This window comes from Euleptes europaea, chromosome 15 (genome assembly GCF_029931775.1).
Source record: "Euleptes europaea isolate rEulEur1 chromosome 15, rEulEur1.hap1, whole genome shotgun sequence".
Taxonomy (NCBI): Eukaryota; Metazoa; Chordata; class Lepidosauria; order Squamata; family Sphaerodactylidae; genus Euleptes; species Euleptes europaea.
In genome coordinates, this window is record NC_079326.1 from 12,071,055 (window position 1) to 12,087,611 (window position 16,557).

The following is a 16,557-nucleotide window of genomic DNA, read 5'->3' on the forward strand; positions in this document are numbered from 1 at the left end:
TTTTGTCTTGTATTGTTTTGAACTATATGTGGCAGCTTATAAAGAATTTCGCACTTTGTTTAAATTGGTTTTGCTACTGAACTGATTTCCAACTGACAGTTGGTAGCAGGAGGTCTCCTGCTAATTCAACTGATCTCCAGCCCATAGAGATCAGTTCACCTGGAGAAAAATGGCCGCTCTGGCAATTGAACTCTATGGCATTGAAGCCCCGCCCCTCCCTCCTCAGGCTCCGCCCCCAAAATCTCCCGCCAGTGGCGATGAGGGACCTGGCAGCCCTAGGCCCAGCCATAATTCCCGACAACACAATCCTCGACAAGTCCATGTTTATTAGCACCACGATTTAGAAGCACGGTAACAGCTCTATCTTATTCCCCACAAAACTAGGGAGGCCTGACACGCGTTTCATTGTAACCGTTACACGCTTCTGCCACCCCCCCCCCACCCCCACCCCCACAAAGCGAAGGCCGGGGAAAGCTTCTTACCCCCTCAGAGCGATGGCCACCGTTACGCGAAGTCACGTGACGCCCCCCTCCTCCTCCTCCTCCTCATTGGAGCGCTGTGAACGTGACGCGTCGCGCTCCCAGAAAGCTGTGCGGGAGGCTGCCGAGCCGCTGTCCGGCGACTGATGCTGCCGCGTTGATTAGACAAGGTGATTCCGGTCCCCTCCCCCTTTCCCGAGCCCCCAGCGGTTGCCTGGCAACCGGGCCTGCTACCCACAGAGGGATGGACGCGCCCCTGCCTAGAGGCCTGAGCGGCGGTGTGAGTAGAGGGAGGAGGAGGAGGAGGAGGAGGGGAGCTGTTTTCGGGGCCGTGTCAGCGGCCCACGGGTGCGTCCTCTTCTCACGTGTCGAGGCGGGACGCGGGGAGGGAGGTTTGCGCGCCTCCGGTCGGGCCTTTGGCCTCAAGGGGCTGGGAAGGAGGGGTCCTTCCTCCAAGCGGCGCTGCTGCTCCCGGGGAGTTGCCTGCGCCTTTAGCAACTCTGTGGTCTGTTTTTGTGGACCCCCTGCTTTTGTGGACCCTGGGAAACAATCTTTCCCTGTCGGATCTTTCCCTGCCATGTAGTCATTCAACGCCCGAGAAGCGTGCAAGGCCGAAACAAAAGGGGGTTCTGGTCTGCACCCCTCCCCCAACCGTCTGGGTTTGTGTGGTTTTCTCCTCCCTCAGGGTTTTGGCAAAACAAAACTGTTTTGGAAAGTTCTTCTGCATAAAGTGCTTTTGGGCTCTGGCTGGGGAGGGTGTGTGTGCATATGGGAATACAAGGCTATGGGAATAAGAATCAAATAAAATGCATGTGGGAATACAAGGATATGGGAATAAGAATCAAATAAAATGCATATGGGAATACAAGGATATGGGAATAAGAATAAAATAAAATGCATGTGGGAATACAAGGATATGGGAGTAAGAATAAAATAAAATGCATATGGGAATAAGAATCAAATAAAATGCATATGGGAATACAAGGATATGGGAATAAGAATCAAATTAAATGCATATGGGAATACAAGGATATGGGAATAAGAATCAAATTAAATGCATATGGGAATACAAGGATATGGGAATAAGAATCAAATAAAATGCATATGGGAATAAAAGGATATGGGAATAAGAATCAAATAAAATGCATGTGGGAATAAAAGGATATGGGAATAAGAATCAAATAAAATAAAATGCATGTGGGAATACAAGGATATGGGAATAAGAATAAAATAAAATGCATATGGGAATAAAAGCATATGGGAATATGAATAAAATAAAATGCATATGGGAATAAAAGCATATGGGAATAAGAATCAAATAAAATGCATGTGGGAATACAAGGATATGGGAATAAGAATAAAATAAAATGCATATGGGAATAAAAGCATATGGGAATATGAATAAAATAAAATGCATATGGGAATACAAGGATATGGGAATAAGAATCAAATAAAATGCATATGGGAATACAAGGATATGGGAATAAGAATCAAATTAAATGATTATGGGAATACAAGGATATGGGAATAAGAATCAAATAAAATGCATATGGGAATACAAGGATATGGGAATAAGAATCAAATTAAATGCATATGGGAATACAAGGATATGGGAATAAGAATCAAATTAAATGCATATGGGAATACAAGGATATGGGAATAAGAATCAAATAAAATAAAATGCATATGGGAATAAAAGGATACGGGAATAAGAATAGAAGGGTACATATGGGAAAGAATGAAATCTTGTGAATATAATTTGATTTTTTAAAAATGAAAGTGCAGGGCCTATATGGCATCCTGTCTCTCAACACATCCCCCTCCCTGTTCCACTTTAAAGCTTGGAAAATTACTGGGAGAACTTAGAGCAATTGCTGTGGGCACTGAGATGGAAACCTATTTAAGAGGCTGGCAAACATACTACCATATGTTTGGTCTCAATTATTATTATTATTTTTATAATTTTTTATTATTTTTATAATAAAAAACAAATTTATAAAAAACAAAGAAAACAATAACATAAAAATACAAAAAGAGCACTTATACATCACTTAAAATTACCCCATACCATATGAGTTATAAAATACACAGTGCTCTAATACCCACCACCCACCTTAACGGTGGGCACTGAGATGGAAACCTTTTTAAGAGGCTGGCAAACATACTACCATATGTTTGGTCTCAATTATTGGAGCATGTTTAGCGAATGCTCATAATAGGTTTTGCAAGCTCAGTCTTTTATATACAGATATTAAAGAGGATGTAACTTGCTAGGAGCTTTGATGCTGGTTTCCCGTATAATATTCTTTAGCAGCATCTCTTTGAAATTACATAGTTGCTTCTACCTGGCACAGTTTTCTCCACTGTACGGTTGTACTATTGGAAGTACATATTGGGAATGTATTTCGTTGAGAAATACTCAGTCTGATATAGTCTTGTGTACAAATACTGGCAATCTCTAAGATATTAAGAAATAAATAACAGTAGGGATTCCTATAATGCCCAGAATCTTTTTCCCCCCTCTCCTTTCCCTGCCCCTTATTTTTGTATTGAACATCTAACCTATAGGGAACTTGAAAACTTACACACTGTCTTGAAATATTTTGGTTAGGCCTAATGAAAGGCATTACATGACTTGTGTTTTTGGAACTTTCCCAGAGTTTTGATGGCTTCCAAATGATTCATTGCAGCCTCGCTTCACAGATCTTTTCAGATGATTTTTGATTTCTGTTACCGGCTGCCAATGGCTTATTGAATGTTTGGTTTGGTGTTAGTAACCTTAAATGCTCTCAAGAGGATCAAGTAACAAAAATACTGCTGCTTCTACTCTTTTCTGAAAATTTCTCTACAAACAAAACTAGAGCATAAGAAAACGGTTGCTACAAGAAAGAGAACCAGTCTGTGTTTTAGAATATATTTTCCGTTTCATTGGATCTGAGCCTTTGAAAAGGATATCTCTTCCATCATCCTCCATATTCTGGGCAAGGGCTGAAGTTTGGTGCAAAATGGATGCCCCCCATACAGATGTAGGTAGAATGTTCTGAAACAAAGGATGTTTTTTTTTAGCTTGTTTCTAGGATGTATGCAATTTTATTATTACATGTTTAGTTTAGGTCTGTCTAAACATAGATCACTATTATAGCAGCTTTGTATGTGGTATGTCTCCATGACAGTGTAGCCTAACCTGGTAATTTGGAGACAGTTTTTATTCACCCTAGGCCACCAGGCTAGTGGCCAATTTTAAGTCTTACTGTTATGTTAAGTATGTGTAAGAAAACCAGCAAACACACATGAGAGCATTCCATTCATGCAAACCTTTTGCAGATTGCTTTCAGAAAGGGTTTTTGGTTAACACGTGCAAAATACATTCTTAGAATGGACTGTCGCAGTTTTTCCTTGCTTTTCATAAGCCCATATAATCAATGCAATGAAGAGTTTAACCAAACTGCAACAATATCTTTATTGCTTTTTACACAGTACCAGTACATGACTTAATGGCTTCTATTTACCACCAGATACCATTGTCTGTATTGTATCCTTTTAAGCTTCCTGTCCATAGTCATTATTAAATTACCCAACTTCTCAAACTGTTTGCTGCGGATGTTTCAATTTCTCAAAAGGGCTAAATAATTAATAAGATATTTAATGCTATAAAGGCAAGAACCCTGACCCTTGTTGGGTGTTGGGCTCCACAGCAAACATGAAGTTCTGATATATGCCAGGGTATTCATTTCCGTACCTGCCGTGCTTATTGAGGAAAGTGGAAAAGGCTGCATGTGCAGGAGCTCCACGTGAGGATTGCAGTGCACATGGCCCTCAGCAATGGAATAAATATTTCTAGGAGTGCAGTATGAAAGGGTGAAGATAACAGAAAAATCCTCTTTAAAGGTATCAGTTTTGTGAATATTGACCCACAGGCAGGTTTCATCCTTAGGTGTGTATGTTTCATATACTTTATTGCATGATTTAATTAAAAGAAATCATTATCTGAGATGGGACTGTGGCTAAATGCAGCCTTTGTTGTTCTGTCATTGGTATCTATTTTAAACAGATGTATGTTTTGAAAGATTAATTTGCCTTTGCATAAAGAGGAGAAAATGTATTTATTGAGGATTTAGATGGCAGTTTTGCAAAACAGATCTAGTTCTATGAAGCTGTAATCACTTATAGTTCCCCAGAATTTGTCATCTGTGACTCTGATTCTGGACTGTAAAAACCTGGTGAGGAAACAGGTTTCTGTATTAAATGTGTAAGTAACAGTAGTATTTGAATGCAGTAAAATTGTATTGTTTAATAAAGCCAACATAATTATACTCCTTTGTATGTGGGGTTAGTGATTTGTTTCATGGAAATTTGAGCGACGAGGGACGAATGTTTTTATATGATCCAGTAGTAAGACTGAACTGATAGAACATTTAACGGTGTTCTTAAAATTGAAGAGTCCACAGTCTAGCTAAACTGCTTGTGAACTGCAGTATTCTTTAAGTTGATGTATGGCAATTAAGTCCTCTAATTCTATAAACATCATTGGAGCTACTAGTTCAGTCCAGTATTATGCAATTACTCTGCAATTCTACTTTGTTTAAAATTCCCTTTTCTTGTTGATCTTTCAGTTATGGTGAGTTAGACTGGCTTTCAAAGTATGATGACATATGACATAGATGAACACTTCTGCTTTTTGATCTTGAATAATAACACAATGCCATAAATTTTAATATCTTTTTGCAGGTGCACTTATTATATTCTGCGTGCCAAGAGCACCTGATGTGACATTAAAAAAAGTCCTTTACATGATGTTATATATATTTTTGTGTATGTTGTGAGATTCTCTGAATAAAAATCTGATTTTTAGCTTGGTTTAGTGCTAGATTTGGTGATTTGGAAGCCACTGTACACCACGGTATAGTGATATTACTTTTAAAAATTTCATTCCAAAATGTTATGTAAAATGCTCTGTAAAAGAAAAAAATGGTAGAAATAAACATTTTTTTAATGAATGAATAAGGCTTCTTTTGGGAAGTGGGGTACAAATTATGCCTATGAGAACTTAGATTAGGTGATGATTTTTATTAATACTTTGTATTGATGCAGACATTGTGCAACCTAATAGTCTAAGAAATGTGGAATGTCTCATGGGCTCCTATGCTCCCATCCATCCCCTCATTTTCTGTTGTATGTGCATCTCCCTTAACTTCAGAGTTCATCATATGGTAGTGTTAGGTCTTCATTAAAATGGTAAAGGTAGTCCCCTGTGCAAGCAAGCACCGGGTCAGTCCTGACCCATGGGGTGATGTCATATCCCGACGTTTACTAGGCCGACTATGTTTACGGGGTGGTTTGCCAGTGCCTTCACCATAGGTCTTCATTACCATGTGCTTAAATTTACAAACCTATTTCTAATCATGGTTGAAATTCTACTCTTGACCTTATCATGGTTTGATTCCACTGACAAGTTTTTAAAGCACCTTAGCTACTTACAGCCCTGACCTGGATGGCCCAGGCTAGTCTGATCTCGTCAGATCTCAGAAGCTAAGCAGGGTCGGCCCTGGTTAGTATTTGGATGGGAGACCACCAAGGAATACGAGGGTTGCTGTGCAGAGGAAGGCACTGGAAAACCACCTCTGTTAGTCTCTTGCCATGAAAACCCCAAAAGGGGTCGGCTGTGACTTGACGGCACTTCACACACACACAGCTACTTACAAGGAGTATTTTCATAATTTCAAGGGTGTTTCATAATTATGTGTTTCATAATTTCAAGGGTGGTGGTAGCACTTGGCCCTTCCCTTGGACATCCATTGGGCATCAAGCCACAGTTTCAAAGGAGACAAAGAAAGAGCAGCTGAAAGAACCATTAAATATTGTTGCTTCTATCATGTGAGATAATATCTTGTCTTACTCTTCTAAATCACCTTGTGAGACTGCAAGAGTGGGATATATATTTTAAATAAATAAAACCTAGATCCTCTGAAATTTAGAAACTTTATTGGGGCAAGCAGAAACAGAAGCTGAGGGATTTAGCAAATATGTTTGACAAATTTGTAACTGAGGCTGAAAGATAATATTCAAAGCTTTCCCATAGATGATGTTTGGTCAGTTCCAGGAGGTTTTATTTTTATGAGTATTTTAAAAAGCTTTAGAATCTTGAGTGTTTCTTGATCACAGTTTAGTGTATTTTGCAAAAGCCTGCCTGGTATGAACTTTAAAATGCCTACCATGAATTATTACTGTTGGTGTCTCCTGCATTATGAATATTTTAATAAGCTCTTTCTGGTACCAACATATTGCAGGTATCACATATGCAGTAGTTTGGAACAATTTTTGGAGCCAAATATATTCAAGCAGTGGCACAGTGTTTTGTGTTGGAGAGCAATGATTTTGCTACTCATAGAATTGGAAGGGACCACCAGGGTCATCTAGTCCAACCCCCTGCACAATGCAGGATGACCTCCCCCCCACACCCCCAGTGACCCCAACTCCATGCCCAGAAGATGGCCCAGATGCCCTCCCTCTCATGATCTGCCTAAGGTCATAGAATCAGCATTGCTGACAGATGGCCATCTAGCCTCTGCTTAAAAACCTCCAGGGAAGGAGCGATTCTCCAAACTGAGGCTTCAGCGTCTTGATTCGTGGGTTATTTCCCTCCATCTTCAGGGTAGGCAGGACTAAGTTTTTATTGGCTTCCTGTCTTCCCTTGGTGGGAAATAGCCTGCTAAGCCTCAGTTCTGTCCTGCCTCGGAAGGGTGAGCAGGGTGTAAGCGTTCCTCTCGCTTACCAGTTAAGGAATCTTTAGATCAGCTCCTTGACTATTTTTGTTCTGTTATTTGTATTATTATTTGTTTTCTGTCTCTCTCCCCCCCCCTTCCTTTTTTGTCTCGGGCGGGAGACGGGGAAGATATTTTTATTTTTTCCTTGGGGCTTACCGGGCGCCTAAAATGGCGGGCGCCATGGAAAATCGGGAGGACGACCTCCTCTCGGAGGCTGACTATCAAGTGGGGCTAGTTCAGTCCTCCTCAAAGGATGTGGATCCTCCCAATGCCCGCAGTAGCGAGGCCTTAGGGAGAGCGGAGCAGGAGGGCTCCGAACCACCCGCGGAGGGCAAGCCTAAAAATAAAAAAGTAAAAAAGACCGCATCGGCACAAAAGCGGGCAGCCCCAGCGCTACAGGGCGGTAAGCGCAAAAGACGGGGGCCCATGCTAGGCGCAACTTCGAGGGCCGGGAAAAAGTCTCCCGTCCGCTCCACGGGCCCAGCGGGCGCAGCGAGTGCGTCTCTTCAGGCGTCCTCTCTGGCGACTCAGACCCCAGCTTCGTCCGGAACCGGTAATTTTTCTTCTGTTCCTATTTTTGCCGGCGGCCATTTTGGCGCGAATTTGGGTGGTTCTTTTCCCCCTCTGCCTTCTGGCGGCCATTTTGTTCCACTTATGGGCCCTCAATTGCCTCCCAGTTTTAATGTGGCAGGGCAACAGTCATCCAGCGCCCCCAATACCGGAGGCCTTTTCCCCCCTCCTGAGTCCAACCGCTCCTTTTCTAGAGAGGAGGCGGATGACATGATTAACACAGCCTTGCAAAGGCAATGGATGGCTTTTCAGTCATACCAAATGAGAATGCAATTTTTCCCTGGACAGGGACAAGTTGAATCCCCTCTATCCAACTCTTATAGTTCTCATTATTCGAGAGAGGGAGACAGGACATCAGACCCTGGGGAGGGGCCTTCTAATAATAAACAATGGCCTACAAAGGCGGCCCTAAAAACACAGGCTTCTCAGGTTAACGATAAGGTTGTACTGGGCACTAGCTCCCAATCCTCCCTTGAGTCTGGAGAGGAGGGAGAAGAGGGAGACGAGAGAGAAGAGGGCGAGTTTGAATCCGATGAGGAGGCACTTCCGGGTGAGGAACCCCAGATGCGCCTCTTTAAAGCAGATGACTACCAAGCCCTGTTAGCCAAGGCCCTTTTGGCACTTGACTTAAACGAACCTTCCTCAGAACCTGCAGAAGTAAAAAATGACCTGAAACAGGGAGTTCCAGAGTGTTTTCCTCGTCAAAGAGCCAAGCACAATCTGATTCCCTTCCCTGAGTTTTTCATGAGGGCAGTCCAGGATGAATGGAGTAACCCAGCTGCTAATAGACAGACTCCTCAGTCAATTAAGAAATTGTACTCTCTTGCTCCCCATGCGATGGAACTTCTCAAAGTCCCACTGGTGGATGCCCCGGTGGTTGATCTTCAAAACCCGGGTCTTGTGCCCGAGGATGGCATGGGATCCATTAGGGACCAATTGGACAAAAAAGCTGACGCTCTAACCAAAAAAGCCCATGAGAATGCAGCACTCGCAATCCAGGCTAGTGCAGCAACTTCCTTTTTCGCCCGAGCCTCTTACCTGTGGGTAAAGAAGCTCATCCAACTTATTCCTCCTAACAACCAGAGGATAATTGGGGGATTAGAAAGAGTACAATCGGCTATCTCCTTCATGGCAGATGCCTCACTGGATAGCATGGCTTTCTCCGCTAGATCCATGGCTTCAGTTACCTCGATACGCAGGGCTCTCTGGCTTAGGTCATGGCCCGCAGACTTCAAGGCCAAAACTACACTTATGGCGTATCCCATTCAACAGGGCAAGCTTTTTGGGGATAGGCTGGATAAGATCTTAGTAGAGACGAAGGACAAAAAACAAGTAATGCCAAAACAATTCAAGAGGGAGCATAGATCTCCGTCTTTTCAGTCCTTTCGTCAACCTAGAACCTCTAACAGATTTAGAAGCGACACCAGGAGGGGCTCCTGGAATTCATCAAGATCTTTTCGCAGGGGGGGGGGAAATTTTCCAGACCCCAATCCCAGCAACCTCGTGCCGACAGGGGAGATAAATTTCCCAAGCCCAACCCACAGTGACTCAGACCAAATTCCCATCGGGGGGAGGCTCCAATTTTTCAGTGCCAGGTGGGCCCTTTCATCCCCGGACAATTGGGTTTTACAGATCGTTTCCCAGGGGTACTTACTGGAGTTTACTTCCCCTCCGAAGGATCGTTTTCTCAGTTCCCCGGTACCATCCAGAACACAGACACGAGACCGGTCCACCAGGGCCATACAACACCTCCTATCTATCAGAGCCATCGAACAGGTCCCTGCTCTCGAGAAAGGCCTGGGAGTCTACTCAATTTTCTTCACGGTCCCCAAAAAGAACGGGGACTGGAGAGCCATCCTCAATCTAAAATACTTAAACCGAAGGATGTCTCGGAGACGTTTCCGTATGGAGACAGTAAAATCAATTATAGATTCCCTTCTCCCAGGCACGTTCATGACAGCAGTGGACCTGACCGAAGCATATTTACATCTGGCCATTCATCATTCTCACAGGCGTTTCCTCAGGTTTACCTTTGGAACCAAACACTTCCAGTTCAGAGCCCTCCCATTCGGGTTGACCTCAGCTCCAAGGGTCTTCACCAAAACCCTGGTGACCATCATGGCCAATATCAGACAAGAAGGAATCCAGGTACATCCGTACCTGGACGACATACTGATATGTGCACATTCTCAGCATCATTCCACAGTCCACACAAACAGGGTGATACAAATCTTACAGGAGCATGGCTATGTCATCAATTTCCAGAAAAGCTCCCTGACACCTTCCCAATCAATGGTCCACCTGGGAGTGAGGATAGACTCATCGATCAATGCTATTTCTCTCTCCCAGGAGAGAATTCAAAAACTAATCAAGTCTGCTTCCTCCGTAGCCAGGTCCAGATCAGCAAAAATCATGACGCTAGCACAACTGTTGGGTCACATGGTGGCTTGTATGTCAGTGGTGCCGTGGGCCCGTTTTCACTCCAGGCCACTCCAATGGCAACTGCGTCCTTTTCAGCAGGACATTGCCCAAAAGAAAGACAAGCTCATCTCACTTTCAGCAGAGACACGAAAGAGTCTACGCTGGTGGATGGATCGGAGGAATCTGTCCAATCACTCCTTTTACATTCACGCAGAACCGACACAGATAATCACAGATGCCAGCCTAGAGGGCTGGGGGGCCACTTGTCTAACACATTCGACACAGGGCAGATGGTCACTGAAGGAGAGAGCTCTACACATCAATGTTCTAGAACTGAGAGCGGTAAAACTAGCTCTCAGGGTTTTTGCCCCCATGATTACAGGGCTACATGTCCTTATCAGAACAGACAACACTGCAACCAAAGCCTATATAAACAAGCAAGGGGGTTCCAGGTCTTCGGCCTTACACCTAGAGGCAACCCAGATCTTTGTCTGGGCACAATCCAATGTGCTCTCAATACGGGCAGAGCATATCAGGGGTGTTCTGAACGTGCAGGCGGACCAGTTAAGCAGGCGGTTCGCCGACGAAGGGGAATGGTCCTTGGACCATGCAACCTTCTCTCAAATTACATCCAAGTTCGGAAATCCCTTGGTCGACTTATTCGCCTCCGCAGAAAACTGCAAGGTAAGAAGGTTTTTCTCCAGGTTTTACCAGCCGGAGGCGGAGGCCACGGACGCCCTTCTAAGTCCGTGGCCTCGGGGACTTCTCTATGCGTTCCCACCATTACCCATCCTGGCCAAAGTGTTGAGAAAGATCAGGAGAGAGAAAGCAGAGGTCATATTAGTGGCTCCCTTCTGGCCACGTCGCCCCTGGTTTGCAGCCCTAAGGCAACTATCATGCCAAGACCCTTGGCAGATTCCGACTCGATGGGGAACCCTCAGCCAAGGACATCTGATCCACCCAGACCCCCATTGGTTCTCCTTAACCGCCTGGCGCTTGAGCGGAAAGCTCTGCTAGACAGAGGCTACTCTGTCGAGGTAGTAAATACCATCTCTGAAGCACGCAAACCATCCACTAGGCGTGTTTATAATTCCTCCTGGAAGGCCTTTGTCCTCTGGGCAAGACGGAAGGGAATAGACCCACTGCAACCTGGACCTCAGCAGGTTCTTGAGTTCCTTCAGGAAGGTTTGCACCTTAATTTATCATGCTCCACCTTAAGGAGGCAAGTGGCTGCATTAGCCACTGTTATCCCAGAACTCGAAGGGGTTCCCACTACTAAACACCAGCAAGTCACAGCCTTTCTGAAAGGGGTGGCTCAAATTCAGCCTCCAGTCAGACACCGTTTTCCATCATGGAACTTAAATTTACTCCTCAATGCCCTCACAAAAGCTCCGTTTGAACCTCTCCGTTCTGTAGACCTAAAATTCCTGAGAATGAAGGTCTTATTCTTAGTAGCCGTTTCTTCGGCCAGAAGGGTGTCTGAGCTTAGGGCCCTTTCTATTGCGAAAGGATTATGCACATTCCATAAAGACAAGGTGGTTTTGATACCTGACCCCACCTTCAGACCTAAAATCAATTCCTCCTTTCATAGGAATCAAGAAATTATCCTTCCCTCCTTTTGCCCCAATCCGTCAGGTCCAAAAGAAAAAGCTTGGCACACCCTAGACGTGCGTAGGGCTCTTCGCATTTTTATAAAAAGAACTCAGCCTTTCCGACAAACTGATTTCATGTTTATTGGAATTTCCAACCCGGGTAAGGGAAAGAGAATGTCAGCATCAGCAATTAGCAGTACTCTCAAACTGTGTATTGCTCAGGCATACAATTCATTGGGGAAACCAGTTCCTGAGGGAATTACAGCGCACTCACTTAGAAGTGCGGCCACATCTGCGGCCTTTGATCGGCAAGCCTCCGTTGAAGAAATTTGTAAAGCGGCCACATGGGCTTCAGTGTCGACATTCACCAAGCACTATAGGATAAATAAGTGGGCTTCTGCTCAGGCAGCTTTCGGGCGTAGGGTTCTGCAACATGTTGTGGAATAGGAGGCACTTCCCACCCGTTAGGGAGCTCTTGGAGGTCCCACGAATCAAGACGCTGAAGCCTCAGTTTGGAGAATGTAGCATTGTTCTACTCACCGTGAATGCTCATTCTCGGAACTGAGGCGAAGGCGTCTTGCCCGCCCGTACATACTTATAACGAGTACACTCATAGTCCAGAGATAATTTGGCCTTTCTTTCCATACGTAGTCCAGTAGGATTCCTACTTGTAGTACACGTTACTGTTTTTATCAGAAATTCTCTGAGTTCTCAAGTTGATGTTTGAGGTTCCACTGTATATTGTGTCATTTTTTCATGTGTCGTTGAATTTTTGTTGATCAAGGAGCTTCATTCCTGTCTCTTAAGTAGCTAGGCAAGTCTGTATCTGAGGCTTAGCAGGCTATTTCCCACCAAGGGAAGACAGGAAGCCAATAAAAACTTAGTCCTGCCTACCCTGAAGATGGAGGGAAATAACCCACGAATCAAGACGCCTTCGCCTCAGTTCCGAGAATGAGCATTCACGGTGAGTAGAACAATGCTACATTACCACCTCCCGAGGAAGCCTGTTCTACTGAGGAACCCCTCTAACTGGTAGAAAATTCTTCTTAATGTCTAGATGGAAACTTTTTATTTAATTTCAATTCGTTGATTCTGGTCTGACCTTCTGGGGCAACAGAAAACAGCTTGGCATCATCCTCTATATGACAGCCCTTCAAATACTTGAAGATGGTTGTATCACCTCTCAGTCTTCCCCTCTTCAGGCTAAACATTTCCAGCTCCTTCAATCTTTCCTCATAGGACTTGGTCTCCAAACCTCTCACCATCTTTGTTGCCCTTCTCTGGACCCGTACCAGCTTGTCTACATCCTTCTTAAATTGTGGTGCCCAAAACTGAACGCAATACTCTGGGGAAGGCAATGGCAAACCACCCCGAAACATAGTCTGCCTAGCAAATGTTGTGATGTGACATCACCCCATGGGTCAGTAATGACCTGGTGCCTTTACCTTTTTAAACTGTATCAAAGTTGTCCTGAATTCCTTGGAGAAAAACGGAAGAAATAAATTAAAAAGTGGTTTTAGATGGTGAAAGTGAAAGCATCATTACTGTATACCTTTATTTCTGTTCTAGATTTTTCTTGAGTCTTCTGGCGATGTCCTTGATCTTGTCTGCCTCGGTGGTCCGTGTGAGAGATGGACTCCCTCTGTCTGCCTCAACTGACTGTGAGCAAAGTGTTGGTGTGCAGGAGTGTAGGAAGTATTTCAAAACTCTTGCAAAGAAACTTGCTCAGCTTCCAGATAGATGCACTCTGCAAGTAGGAAAGTATAACATAAAGTAAGTCTCCCTGTGGGGTTAGCCTTCACTCTGCAAAATTGTACTGCATTGATTCTTATGAACCTGCTTATACAAATGGCGAAGAAGTAAAGAAATAATATGGTTTTAAAAAATGATTTAACATCATTAAGTCCTGATCTGCTTTCAAAAATTGTAAGTATGAAAGCTTTTTTATTTTTTCAACTTGCTTCAGTGTTGCTGGAATAAGGTTGGAACCTTCAGAATGGAAATCAGTTCATTAGTAATTACTTGCCAGGGCTGGTATAACTGTCCAGCAGGAACCACAGTATAGTGTTTACAGCCTAGTATTCTGGGAATGGAGATGCTTTCTGTTTGAAATATTTACGGAATTCCATGATGGACAGCAGTTAATATGGGGGTAAAATGTGCTTTCAAAACAGGATGGGGAAGAGATGTACTAGTATATGATGCTGTTGCACCCCAGCAGTTGCCTAGCTTCAGCTTTTGAAGCTCTCTAGCATCTGCTGGGTATGGTGGAGGTTTCCTATCACTTTCCTTGTCTTTTCCTGATGATTTAAAAAAAATATCTTGTGACGTGAAAAAACTCTTAAGACCTCAGATCACCCTGTGACAAGCTGTATCTTTATTGTCATTGCATTGTGACTTTTTTTCTCTCCTTATAATTTGTTAGTGCAATCCTAAGCAGAGTTACACCCTTATAAACCCACTGAAGTTGATGGTCTTAGAAGGGTGTAACTGTGCTTAGGATGGCACTGTATGTGGTGACAAAAGTTACACAAGTAGAGCCTATACTTTTTTCTTCATGCACTGAAGCTTTTGTAGCTAAAGTGAGTGGCTGTACATACCGGTAATGGTGGCAGTATGAGCTCTTGTTGTTCGACAGGCTATGAAAAACAGTATTCTTTGTACCTGTAGTCTTGATAGCATCCATTCATATGGCCTGACGTTATATATGATAGTGTTAGCAGCCATAAGGCCCAGTTGCCTTGTTGCGTTGTGTGTTTTTAGAAAAAGTTCAAACCTCTCTTAACCCACCATTGCTTTTGTACCAAAAACATTTCTTTTAAAAAAGATTGTTTTACAGAACATAAAAACAAACTTGCGCCTTGTCTAGCACTACGTCTAGGACAATAGAATAAAATTATTTCTGGATGCACAGTTACAAAGGAGAAAAATCAATATTCATAAAGTAAACTTGGATTATTGCTCTAATTGTTTATATTTCTGTTACTTTGACCTTTTAAAATAAACCTCTCCTTCCCACTGTGGAGAGGAAAGATGCCATCCAACTCTCTTGCCATTACTGACACAGGGGTGTTCAACAGCAAGACATTGTATTCATGGGGTGGGGGGAGAATTTACTTGCAGCAATGTTACCGTTTTCTGATGAATATTAATATTGTCATGACATCCATAGTGGTTTTACTGGTTGATATTGCATAGAGAACCACTCTTGTGAAGCTGTGGAGGCACGCATTTAATTTTGAAACGTTAAAGCCTTTTTTTATTGTAGTTTTATTAGTTCCTTGGGAGTGAGTTACATGATGTTGTGCACTGAAAATTACCCCAGTGTCCTCTCCTTCTGCTTCCTGAATGAGCTTCAAAAGGAATTCATCACCACATACGACATGATGAAAACAAATACGGCTGTTAGGCCCTACTGTTTCATTGAGTTTGGTAAGAGATTGACCTTTCCCCCCCCAATAACTTACTGTGTTTTAATTTTTGAATGTGCATTTCCAAATCAGAGTGTTTAGTGTGATTCAGTGCAGTTAAGGTAAAACATAACTAGCTTCTTTAGACCTGTAAAAACTAACTGACAAAGGCCTGGCAAAAGAAAGTTTTCATTTGCTTCCCCACCTTCGAGTTATGGGCTTAGGTCATTTTTCCCAGGAAGGGAGTTTGACATTACAGCTGAGAAGCTAACCCCCCCATCCAGATGTTGTAATTGACTGTTCATTAGCACCTGTTGATTTCACTCTGTAGAATTCTTTTAATATTACAGGAGAAGTAAAAAAAATCTCTTCGATTAGCAGTTTTCTCTCTTTCATCAGTAATACTGTTCTTCTTTGAGTGTTTTTGTAGTGGGATCTGCATTTGTTCCCATTTTAGAAACCAGCCAAACCTGTGCCTATGTGGTTTGGGTAACAAGGCTGTCTTTTTAGAAGGTGAAGTTATAGTTTGATTTTTTCCCTAAATTGGCTTTCGAGATATCATTCTTCTATTTCTCATCTTAAAAATTTTCCCAAAGCAGTCACACATTTCCAGAATGCCATTGCTACTTCTTTAAGTAGCTACTTCTCTTTGAGTTTGTTATTTCTTGCCATGGAAACTAATCAGGCTCATTTAGTGAATTTGCATACTGAAGGAAATTATTTTTTAAAAGATGAATTTTTGGAATTGGGCAGTAAATAAGAAATGAGGGCAGAGAAAGACACCATTGGTACAAGCAGTTTTCAAGCAGAAAAAATGTCCCTCTTTAAACTTTTAGATTTGAAACTTACTCTCCTATACTAGTGTGTAGGTTCTGTCATTTTAGAGAGCATCTGTGAAAAGCACATTTTAGTCCTTTCTTGCTAGTTCTGTCATACCCAAGTGAGTACAGGGGCCACCTTTAAATATGTCACACCACAAGGGAGAAGGGGCATAAAAGAGTTGAGACAAAACAGGAATTTAATACTAGTTTAAATTGGGTAACAAAAGTAGCACACTTCTGGCTTTAAGATCTGTGGGTTTAGGGACATCCCTGCTGCTCACAGTGGCAGTTTTTTAGGTGGAACATATTCTGGTCATCTTGATGAAGGCCACTCCAAAGGGATATTATGAACAGCACTTGCTGCTACCAAACTATTCTTGGAGAACAGGAAAGCAAAAATAACTTTGTCCATTGGACAGAAGATTTTGACACCTTTCCTTCCATATACAGAAGATGGCATGAGGAGATTGCAAAATACATTTAGAGGTTTAATGGGTTTT

The 16,557-nt window shown here is 43.0% G+C and overlaps 1 protein-coding gene across 2 annotated transcripts in view; it reads left to right on the forward strand.

Moving 5' to 3' along the window:
* The first annotated feature begins 587 nt into the window (after nt 1-587).
* Nucleotides 588-16,557, forward strand: part of SEC22A (SEC22 homolog A, vesicle trafficking protein) — a 32,181-nt gene continuing 16,211 nt past the window's right edge. For both annotated transcript variants that reach the window (XM_056861345.1, XM_056861346.1), the window contains exons 1-3: nt 588-649; nt 13,396-13,599; nt 15,095-15,258. In XM_056861345.1, coding sequence (XP_056717323.1) covers nt 13,418-13,599; nt 15,095-15,258 — 346 coding nt within the window. In that variant the 5' untranslated portion in view covers nt 588-649; nt 13,396-13,417. The remainder of the gene's footprint in view (nt 650-13,395; nt 13,600-15,094; nt 15,259-16,557) is intronic.